The sequence below is a fragment of the Carassius gibelio genome, chromosome B23, assembly GCF_023724105.1.
Source record: "Carassius gibelio isolate Cgi1373 ecotype wild population from Czech Republic chromosome B23, carGib1.2-hapl.c, whole genome shotgun sequence".
In the NCBI taxonomy this organism is placed as follows: Eukaryota; Metazoa; Chordata; class Actinopteri; order Cypriniformes; family Cyprinidae; genus Carassius; species Carassius gibelio.
In genome coordinates, this window is record NC_068418.1 from 20385629 (window position 1) to 20397810 (window position 12182).

The 12182-nt window shown below is 38.1% G+C and overlaps 1 protein-coding gene across 1 annotated transcript in view; it reads right to left on the reverse strand.

Moving 5' to 3' along the window:
• LOC128011333 (integrin alpha-5) overlaps positions 1–12182 on the reverse strand; it is a 47650-nt gene that overhangs the window by 3834 nt on the left and 31634 nt on the right. Inside the window, exons 20-27 of the mRNA XM_052593608.1 lie at positions 10315–10382; positions 8728–8875; positions 8199–8291; positions 6630–6709; positions 5624–5704; positions 5385–5490; positions 4737–4895; positions 2867–2974 (exon numbers count right to left, since the gene is read on the reverse strand). Coding sequence (XP_052449568.1) covers positions 2867–2974; positions 4737–4895; positions 5385–5490; positions 5624–5704; positions 6630–6709; positions 8199–8291; positions 8728–8875; positions 10315–10382 — 843 coding nt within the window. The remainder of the gene's footprint in view (positions 1–2866; positions 2975–4736; positions 4896–5384; positions 5491–5623; positions 5705–6629; positions 6710–8198; positions 8292–8727; positions 8876–10314; positions 10383–12182) is intronic.

The window sequence follows — 12182 nt, forward strand, 5'->3', positions numbered from 1 at the left end:
TTCCTGGCAGAAATGCATAAAATCAGCATAAAAGCATGCCTGCCTGCCGTCTGAGATACATGGATCAATTAAAAATCCCAAAACTAATATGAATGTGAATAATAGAGATGAGAGCATAAGACAGACGTTAGCGTCACAAGCCACCAGCGATGACAAAAGACCTAATGTTAACGTCTTGTGCATCGACTGCTTTAAATGAATGGGAATTCACTGGTAGAGTCACAGGACTCTGCCTACAGCTGCCTAAAGCCAAATCCGGACCCTCTGAAGCAATAACATTTAGCTCCCTGGTTTTTACAAGCTGTACACTTCCACATTCATCATCGGATCCCTGTAATGTGACAATCTTTTCATTAGGAGGGTGAGAAAACAATGATCACAGAACATACACAATTCCCTCTATTTGTGTATGAACCTCATCAATGTTTTGCTTTGTTTAGAGCTCTTGCTCTTGTACTTCATATAGAAATAAATAACTTTTGAATAATGTATTTTTTTATATAAGAAAAAAATAAGTATGTAAGAAAATTATGTATTTTCAAAAACAAACATTTATGGCTATCAAACATTTGGTAACACTTTAGTATAGGGTCCAATTCACACTAATAACTAGTTGTTATTAGCATGTCTATTATTAACATACTGGCTGTTTATTAGTGCTTATAAAGTACGTATAATGCATGATATCCATACTCCTACCCAATACCCTAAACTTAACAACTACCTTATAAACTATTAATAAGCAGCAAATAAGGAGTTAATTGAGGCAACAGTCATAGTTAATGGTTAGTTAATAGTGAGAATTGCACCCTAAAATAAAGTGTGACCAAACATTTTTACCATGATTTACATGAGACAACCACTAAAATGTAATTCAGTGTAACAATATTTTATATACCCAAAAATATCTTATGCAGCACCTAAAAACTCACTGTGTCATTTAAAATAATACAATTTAGTAATATTACTTTTTAAAAAGTACAGGTCAGAATAAGTGGTTTTTACATAAATATATATTACATTCAATGGCAATAGAACATTATTTAATAGAATGGTTAAAACATGAATAAAACTATTGACCAATGAGGTAGAAATTTATATTATATTATATTATATTATATTATATTATATTATATTATATTATATTATATTATATTATATTATATTATATTCAAACAAGGTCAAGTTTGCTTAATTTCTTTACTTTGTTACTTTGGACACTCATGATTGTCTAAGCCTAAGTCCTGTAACACATCTTCACTGTTCTCTAGGTCATGTCAACAGAGACTCCTGTTCTCCCTCACTAAAATAAGCACAAGGGATCAGGCCGAAGACAGAAATAGGCCTCCAGGAACACGTCACCTCAACAAGAGATGATAAATGTGGGCGATTGAGCGCAACAGGCGACAAAGCCCTCTTTCATTTGGTCAGGTACAGAGCAAGGATGAGAGCTTACAGCTGGACGACACAATCAGCTGCTGTCTGAGAGAAGTGCTAGCTGAAGCGGTTAATGACGCAGAGGAGAACGGGAAATTACAGGGCAGAGCGAGGACATTTCGACAGACCCATCACTTAGAGAGTAATGAGGTCATTAATGTTCTATCACATGGTCACGCACATACGCAAGCACACACGCATGCACCTAAACCAACCAAGCAAAACATCTTTAATGGCAGCCAATCAGTCACAGCAGATCTTTGACCCTGGATGACTTGACCTTCTGAGTTCCTACACTAGTGAACCAAAGGTCTTATGGCATCAGAGGTCATGAGAATGCTGAATTAGATGTGTTTGTTCAACATTTGCATTTTACCCAGCGCAAATGACTCATGCGGACCTTCCTGCTGTCAGGACTCAGTAACTGTGCCCCCGAAACCTACCTAGACAGTACTTTAAGGCATCAGGTGTGCATTTTGGATGCAACGTCTGTTCCAAAATGTGTGTATCAGAATTATTCAGAGTTCTGGCCAAATTCAAGAGCAGCATTGCATGTGTCACTCAAAGGGAATGTAATCCTAGAATGCATATCTCAAAAATGTCTCACCATTTTGGATTATAAATAGCTATATTTATTTCATACAGAGACCGTAAAGGGACATGATGATGAAAAAAAATAAGATTTGAACATATGAACAAAAAGCTTTGCATTTGTACACACAAAACTTGAAAAACGTTGCATTCATTCTCGAAACGTCTGCTTTGACACAAGAAACAGTGTTCGCTCACGAGTTTGAAATAGAGCTTTTTTTTATCATTTCCATTACCAGTTTTGCATTCACTCACAAAATTATCTCAGAGGAACACAAACCTTTTGCAAGAAAATGCAAAAGTAATGAAATATAGGTTTTCCTCCCACCTCATATTATTTACATCACCAGTTTTTGACACAGAATACAAAACCTTCTTGGAGGAATGCTTTCACGTTCTTGTGAGTAAATCATTTTTCCTCTCATCTCATTTTTTTCCATTTTAACCAATATTTGTGTGTGTTTTTGCACATTAGAGTTTCCCTCCAACCCGAGCTGGTTTGCTGGTCTTAGCTGTCTGAAGATGGTCCCTCGGCATGCCCAGCTGAAAAGTGTCCAAATCCCCTAAAAACCAGCCAACAGATCAGCCTGACCAAGCTACTGTAGTAGACCAACTAAGACCAGCAAACCAGATAAGATGTTTTAGCATGGTTTTTCTAATAGTTTAGCAACAAGCGAACCTCACACTCTACTGTCATCAAATGCTAGGAGTGTTAATGGATTGAGAGACTGTGTTACTGCATACAGTGTTTCAAATCAAGAGCTTCCATTTCAGATGATGTTGTTTCACTCCCTTTCTTTGTGCCCCACCCCACCCCTTTAATTTCAAGAAATCTCACCAGATTGGTCAGCTGAGACAGCTCGCCCTTGTGCGTTTCTCTCTTCTCGATGTGGTGTTCATGTGCCGCGTCCCGTAAAGGAGGCTGTTCGGTAGAAGGCTGCTGGAACTACAGAGAGAGCGAGAGAGAGAGAGAGAGGGAAAGCCAGAACATTGAGTGGAAACTCACCACCCTTTTGGACATTGTGAACTCTGACATCACGGTTCAGTCTGTACTGAAGCCCTCTGACTCAACACGGACATTCATCTGTGAGCTCAACGGGAGGGACGCGCTGTGTGTGGGACACGAAGGGCATTTCGCAACAGATGTCTGAATTTTACCCAACTTCTCCATCGTGTAGACCAAGGAACACACCCCAAGCGGCATGAGAAACTGAACAAACAACCACTTAGGGGAGAAATTCAGCAGAATTCCAGATGTAACAGCAGTTTCGTGTTACGAATCATCCAGATTCGTCCCAAACGGGAGAGGGGTATACGAACCATTATAACATACAGAAGAATCATTAGATGTTTAGATTTATTCTATTATAACATGTGACCCACACTTTGTCAGATCATGTGTATAACCCTAGAATGAGATGGAGAGATGTTGTAGAGGGGTCTTTTAAAAAGAGCTCTGATTGAGCTGATGGCTGTGTTTATATGGACCGCAGTGGGACGTGAAGCATGAAGGGAGCAGATTGAGATGAGAGTACGGCAGGAGGATCAAAAGATGCTTTAATGCCCATGGGTGGGGCTGTGTGAGGGACAGGGTGGCCTCCAAAAAGGACATATTAGGAAATATGGATGGATGGATGGATGGGTGGTGTGTGCATGTGTTAGGCATATGTAATTGACTATATTGGACAAACTGGGTGTTACTGACAGCGGATGTCCCTTTTAAGAGCTCATGATGTTCTGATGGACATCTGTTCTCTCCTCACATGACTGCATGCGAGTCTCCCATCTCTAATGTCTTTACAGCAGAAATGACAACAGAGAGAATACATTTGAAATAACCTACCAAGAATATGTCCAGGTCATTTTTTTTCAGCACTGTGTTTTTAAAGAAGAAAACTAAGCATATTTTCATTCAATCAAGGATTTTTGTTATAACAATTAGCACATTTTCTCTTCAAATTAGCATGATTATAACTTGCTCAAGCATTAATTGTCATTCTCAATTATGCATTTTTTACAATTTAATGCAATTACTTTATTTGTATTAAAACTAACATAATTAGCATTAGCTAAAACAAATGTTGCCATGTTATACAAATACTTATATAGAACTGTACACACACACAGTAATTAAATGTAAAATTTTAAACTTATTTTTTGTCTTCACATTTATTTATAAAATTATCTGCTTGTTACATTTTTTCATATTAAAATAATGAGAATTTGTGCAATTAACTAAATTCAATGTTCCTTAAAATAAGCTTCCTTTTATATGAAACAAAATCCATATTATTATTATTATTATATAAGTATATATTAAAGTAAAATCTTTTTTCTTTTAAATCTATTTTTTTCCCCATTATTGGTGAAATATGACCCGATAAGGAGAATTTGTGACTACATGTAAAAGTCATAAAAATAAGCTTCCTTATATTTGAAGCAATTACATAAAAATATTTTTAGATAATATGACATGTATTAAATATGATAAACTATCAAATGAAAGTAAAATCTATTTTCCGTTCTTTTTTTTTTCATTATGGGTGAAACACGACCCAGACATGTTTGCCCATAAACGGTGGATTAAAATAAAAGCCTCACAGATCAAAGTCGTTCACATAATGACAGAAAGCTGCCCAGTCTGAATTATTTCGTGAGTTTGTACTTTGATTAAATCTGTGCCCTGTGGTTAACCCACAGCGTCTTACCTCGAGTTTCATGGGGTTTACTATGTTGTGGGAGGTGCAGTTGACAGGGCCCTCCGTTGTAACATTCAGTGGGTAAATTAACCTGTTACTTTGAAACCTCATGGGACATTTGAGCTGCAGTATAGTGTGACTGATGCGGCTCGGCCCATTGTTCACCAACTGAGAAGAAGAAACAGACAAAGATATGAATCAGAAACCTATGGTATGTCATAATAATCCCTCTCAACCCCTTCGGTTTAAAATCAAGGTTGCTGCCTTGATATTTTCATGATTGCATCACCACCACCACAGGATAAAATTGTGCTGTTAAAGTAACTCCACAGGTGTTTCTGTACTCTCTGGTCATCATAAAAGGATGGCTTGATGCCTCGTGCTATTTTAGGACCTCTGTGTAACTTCTGGAGATTCTTCATGACAACCTCTACATGTGCAAAGTATTTGCGGTACTCGTCAGCAAAACCCTCACAGAAAGTATGTGTCATATAAAGAAACCAATCGGCAAAATTTGCTAATCTAACTGCTAGTTGCTAGGCAACAATACATCCCATAATTACACCATAGGGATTTATAGCTTTTACTCTGGATTCCTATCAATGACAGGCTTCTCTGACTTCAAGTCCAACTGAAGGACTCAGACAAAGTCTTTACCTCATAAGTGTGCCGGACGGAGGGTCCGACATTCTGTTCAACCTTCACATTTTTGGTCAACTTCCAGTTCGGTGGGGGAAAGAAGACCTTGTCTGGTCGGGAGACACTGTAAAATGAGAGATAAAGAGACGGGGGAAAATCAGAAAGTGAAGGAACAGGGAGAGAGCTTTCTAGTGAGATATCCAGAAGAGCAGTGGTCTTGTGAAGTGCTTCTAAATGGGTTCTGCATGTGAACTCACCCCTGTAGAATAACATCTGACTGGACCACCACCTCCAGCTTGTAGGAGACGACTTCACTCTGGGAGTTATTCTCATTCTTACTGCAGATTGAGAAACGGAGAGCTTATTAAAGAGCAGACTAAGGCCTCTTTAACCACATGTGCAACTAACCTAACCATATTAAAGATGCATGATGCATAATAGTCTCACTTAAAGTATAATTACAAATATGAAATACATTTTTAAATAAATAGATAAACAAATAAATACATTTTGTTGTCCAAACATGTTAAATAAAAAAAGTGTATTTCTGTATATAAGATTTATTTTATGTATATTTCTTTACACATTTCATATATGTCTTTATGCATTTCTTATCTATAAATAAGAAAATAAAAAATCCCCAATTCAAACAGTAAATTTTAAGGTGTCCTTGTTACAGTATAATTATAGTAATCATTTAAGTACTGAGAAATATTAATTAACTACATGTACTTACTCTATGTAGGGTTAGGATTTGGTTTAGGGTTACGTGCTTGCAATTATGCATAATTGATTGTTATTATAATAGCAAGTACATGTAACGTGTAACAAAGGTGCATAAAAATAAAGTGTTACCGTGATCTTTTACTTTGCAAAAGTACTAAGCAGTTATTCATGTTTGCTACTATATAGTCAAGTTGTCTGTAGATAGTGTGAATGTTTACTTTTTTTAAACAAAATTAAAACAACAGGAAACCAAACAAAAACCAGACAAAACCAAACAGAAAACACATTACACAACATGCAAAAAACACCACAACATGCAAAAACTAAAAAAAAACACAACATGCAAAAAACAAAACAAAAAACACGCAAAAACTAAACAAAAAACACCACAACATACAAAAAACACAAAAAAAAAACACCACAACATGCAAAAACAAAACAAAAAACACCACAACATGCAAAACACAAAAACAACCACAACAAAAAACTAAAACAAAACAACATAAAAGCGGTGTGTGTTGGTTTCAAGTTTCATACCTACGGATCTGCAGGTCAAACTGCACAAATTTGTGTGTGTCCTTCAGACGTGGTACTGTGAATCTCAGTCCGGCCCATAACTGAAATAAAACAATTCATTTAAAATAAATCCAAAGTCACTTCCTACAAGTACATATACATACAAAAGTACATTTCATTAATACATTCAGTCATTTAAACAACCCCAAAATGAGAGAAACACAAGCAGTCTCTCAAAGGAGACAACAATATTAGCAGTGCCACAATACTGAATTTCAGCTTTCCAAGAATTACACCAGAGAATTCTCTAAACACACAAACCCCCAATAATGCACTGCCATAGCAACGGAATTGGATGTTGAGGTTGGTGGAATGTTCCTTTCCTGTATTCCATCCAAAAAACACAAGTGGAAACACTAAAACGTATCCTCGCTCATTCATCTAGTGATGTCATGTTTAGGTGCACTGTCAAAAGCACTCCACTTAGTTACTATCCTAAAATGCCGAAGTCACCTTCCCAACCCCAGACTGCATGGGAGTTCCAGCCTCCCTTTTATAATTGTGGTTTTATGCTCCCACCACACTCACATAAGCTCTGGCAAAAAGACCCCATTCGAGCGGCTCTCGGCACTCAGTGTGTGAGAGTTCGGGTGTGGGTGTCCGTGCAAATGTGTGTGTGTGTGGGGGTGGCAGTAATTTCTAAATTTCTGATACTATTACAGATAAAGGCCAGTTGTTATGAGGAACCTCTTAGGTGGTCCTGGAATCCAAAAATAATAGCGTTAAAAATAAGATTGCTGAATAAAACCCCCAAATAAACTGCCCCGAGCTAATGAGAGCAGCTGACTAAAAAACAGACAGGGGTGTCTGGAAACACATATTGACATGGAGCAGCTTGAACAGTCACTCAATTATCCTCCATCTCTGCAGACACATTAAAAAAAACCACAGATCCCACCACCTCCACACAGTGGCATTTCGCAAAGGGGAACTCCACTCTCTAAGGGAGCAGAGCCAAAATGACTGTCACTTCCTGCATCGCTGGTGGGAACTTCCTGCCTGTCCAAACATGATCCATCACAGCCCTTAACAAGCCCCCCAGACAGCACTACAAGCTGACTCACACAGGTTAGATGACTAATAAAGGTTGCGTGACTAACAGGGCACAATTATGGTTGCTGGAGGCCTGGTTTTTTAAAATAGTAGATGTCAGTAATCAGAATTTCCATGATTTCTCCAGACGTTTGTGAATACTGGAAAAGGATAACTGGATAACCATAACTTATTTTATAGAGATTGCACACACAAAAAGATATTTTAAGGTGTCTTTGTTACACGCTACATGTACTTAGTATTGTATTAGCAATTCATTAACCAAAGCCTAATCTTAACCCTAACCCTAGAATGAGTAAATATAGTTAATTAACATTACTCAGTACTTAAATGTACAATCACACTGTAACAAGGACACCTTAAAATAAAGATAAACTGCATCTTTTAGCCAAGGAAAAAGAGTTGAGCTTAACTCAAGACCCCAAGTCACTCAAGGGTGTAAATCCGCACAGACAGAAAGAACAGTTAGGTGCTTACGCTAGTGCCTGATTTCATGGGGTTCCCCAGGTCACAGCTGAGGTAACGGGTCTGATTTTCCGTCTCATAACTGCAGGTCAGTTGGGTCAGGCTCTGTCCAGAGAAATAGAGAAAAAGACCAATACATTTTGGGAAACACACACACACACAGTGATAACTCACACACCGACTCATGTCTTAACCTGCTTGGAATAAGTGTGGTACTACTGCTGAATGTTACATTTTTGTGCTAAATCATCCACACACATGGTAAGGGTTAACAAAAAAGTCCAAGTAATTAATAAAAACAGACCCTGTTTGGTGCCCATAATCCTGCATTAAGCACTCCCCCTTCTTAAAATGTAAAGTAATCTATATTTTTGCCTCGCTACAGGATTTCTCTCATCACATGTCTCCATTAATAAAAAACACGTCTTCTCTGGAGTATCAAAGTAACAGAACAAAGGTCTTTCTCAGCTGAAATGCTGAACACATGTAGGAGTTAATGGTGTAATAGGCAGCACCTGGAGGGAGGGTCTCCGTATCTCACCTCGTTATTGCGGGCTATTCCGCTGTAGTCGGCCTCTGGTGGCAAGACCACATACAGCTCGGCTTCGTAAGCCCCGCCTCCGTCGTTCTTTGCGTTGAAAGTCAGAGTCAGAGAGTTGTCATCGCCCATGTACACTTCCTTCCTGTCCCTACGGAACCAAAACACCAACAAAACATAAAAATCATGCATTGGTGGCTAATTTACTTTCTATAGGGTCCATAGGGCGAAGACCAAATATACAAATTTTACTTTCAAACACTTTTTAAGTCAATACATTAATAAGCACCACTAACTGGCCATTTAAAAAAAAAGAAAAACTGTGAAGTAGTTTTGAAACTAGCTGTGAAGTTTTAAGCATACAGGACATTGAGCGTATGTAATTCTGCTGATCTAGCAGTAAATATCACTCCGATCTTTCCAACAGGAAGCCCTTCCTCCAGCACTGTACACACATTTCCTATTAAAAACCCCTAATTTCCAGTGTAGCTATAAAGTTGAACATGCAACGACAAAGACTGTGAAACATTCCGCAATGTTCCCTTTTTTTCTATTCGTTCGCGTTCCCTCCCCTCTTTCTTTTCTCTCTACATCTCAGACACAATGAGAAATTCCATGCGAGGGCCACACAGACGCTTCCAATTACCGCCTGGCCTCGTAAAGCCACGCTGGGGAAGCGGCACGTACCGAATTCAAACACTGGCACTCGGCTGGTGGGGGACTCAAACCTATGTGAAAGCCATTGCTCGCTGTACTTTCGTAACAAACCCCTCCAGATGGCACATATGAGGTTTGGGTTCATGTCATAAGGAGGTCATGATTAGCATTCAATGGCAAATCAAAATAAATATAAAGACCCTTACAATAAATGAACACCAACAAGTTAATTTGACAGAAACCTGGACCCGGGAAGCAGATTCTGATAGCCGTACTAAAGAACGAGCCATGTTGTCCGAGGCATCTCTGATGCATTTTCACATTTTCTCCTAAAGAATAAGCCCATGAGCGAATTTCCAAGAGACAGTATTTTTCCTCTGTTTGTTGATTGACAAGAAAATCCAAAATCACTCTGTGGAGAAAATTAATACCATCCACAGTTTAATAAACATTTGACCTAAGACAAACGCAACAAATCTGTAAGGTTTTTAGTAAGACAGTCGAAGAATAACAAGAGATACAAACAAATCTGTGTATAAAAGAAAGAAAATGCACACAGATTTTACAAATCAACTGCAGGAAACTGCCGTTGTAACTGCAGGGAAAAGGGGGCCGCAGTGAATTCCACATTTTCCAAACTTATCCGCTATATCTAAGTCGTTTTTTTTTCCACAAGCCAGCTAAGTCAGCCAATCCCAGCACCTGTTGCATAGCCCTCCTTCCTGTTTTTCCTGTGCATCTGTCCAATTGTGTGCAACTTTCTAAAAGCTGTGACTCATCACATATATTTATCCAAATATCTAATCTAAAGAGTAGCTGAAACAGCCATAGCTTATTTCTCATGTCTACTTTATATGTGCCTTTATTGCAAACTTCGCAAAAGCACACTAAAGGCTTTTATTTCTTTTTTGCATTCCTTGCTAATAATCTTACCCGTGCACAGAGATTTTCAGGTCAGGGACGCAGATGTTGTCCTCTCCGCAGTCCAATAAAATCTGGGCCTAGAACACAAGCCAGAAAAATGTTAAGGTAAGTTACTGAGAGATTATTAGTCATTGATTTGCAACCTATTTTATTCAGAACCAACTTCTTATAAGTGCTGGGACTTGATTTTATATTTCAGGAATTGACTGGACATTCAATTCATGACAAAAATGTTTTTAATACTTCTTTAATACTTAATGTTTTATAACTAGATGGGGGCATACATGTATTAAAAAGAAAAGCCTCAGAAGTTTGGCATCATCTTTTGTCATTTATATATATATATATATATATATATATATATATATATATATACACATTCAGCAATTAAATTAAGTTAATAAAAATGTATTAACAATAGTATTTTTAGAGTAATTAAATGCATAATAAAACAAACAATCATTTAATTTATAATAAGACCAGGAATGCACCTTTATAGTAGGTCAATTTTAATTTCTTGTTGATTTAAAGGGTAAAAATAGAAAGCAAGCCAGTCGTTTACGAACAATGTGATCTAAAAAGAAAAAGAGGCTGTCTCAGATTCTCCAGTCATTTTCTTAATCATATGCAGGATACCACCTGCAATCCAGTGTCTTTAATGTCATTCAGACATCATCGCCCTATAATAAGCATACTTTTAGTCACACTTCCCATAACCAAAATCCAAACTAAACCTCTCCATGCAATTAAAACAGAAACAAAACAAAAATTCAATAAACCTTTACAAACGAAATATCTTTTTTTCAAAAATCCAAACAAAGCACAGGACAGACAGCAGCGGCCGGCTGCATTATAAACAGTGTGCACACTTAGGTCAAGTGTTAGCGCATGACCATGTAATGGTCAAAGAATACTACCGGATATAAACAAAATAAATCTAAACATCGCCGTTTGCAATCGTACACATCACTCTTCAGTTTAAAATTACTTTACACTGCTGAACGAATACAGGGTTGAAGAGCAGATGTGTACGGGCTTCAAAAAACATATAGAGCTCACTCGGAGGGATAAAGAGCTATGGTTGTACCCATAAGGCTGTTCTATACGCCACCGACATCCACATCAGAGGCTGCCGACCCTGAACCACATGCTAGCTGCACGCGACACCACCCAACTCTCACCACACAGACTAATCTAAATATATACATCGCAAAAAGCGCACACACATTAATGAGAGAGAATCTATATACAATTTATGAATGACTCGAATACATAAAGAAAAGGGGAAAGTGGTGCCGCGGCTAATTGCTACCAACTGACACTGTATTCCCAACATGTGCATGGTTGACGCAACATAACGATGAGGATAAGAAAATAGAATGGGGAGATTAGAAAGGGCAAAGTGGCTTCCCTGTAATTAGCAGTTGCTGAGCTCTAATTACAACCGATGAGGTCGGCCACCCCTTTCCATAGCTCTGTATCGGGTCGCTCCGAACCTCCTGGAGAGGGTTGTTTGGGTTCACTGGAGCAACCAAACAATTAGAAGCCCAAGCAGAGATACAAGAGAGGGTCACATGTGCATATGTTCAAGCTGATCCACACCAAAACCACCATAAAGTGTTTACGGAAGTGTCAATGTCTGCAAACAGCATGACTGGGTCAGCAAACTGGAGGGTGCCTGGCGGGATCACCAACAACATTTATAAAAGGAGGTCTAAAACATCTCAATCTATAGCCAAGATTAATACAGAGACCTCACACCTAGAGTCCCCTGACAATAAAGACAACAAATAAGCTTCCCCTTCCAAATTTATCATTTTTTTCCATTAATTCTAGTAAAGAAAGTCATAAAAAATAAGACAGTTATTATTTGATTA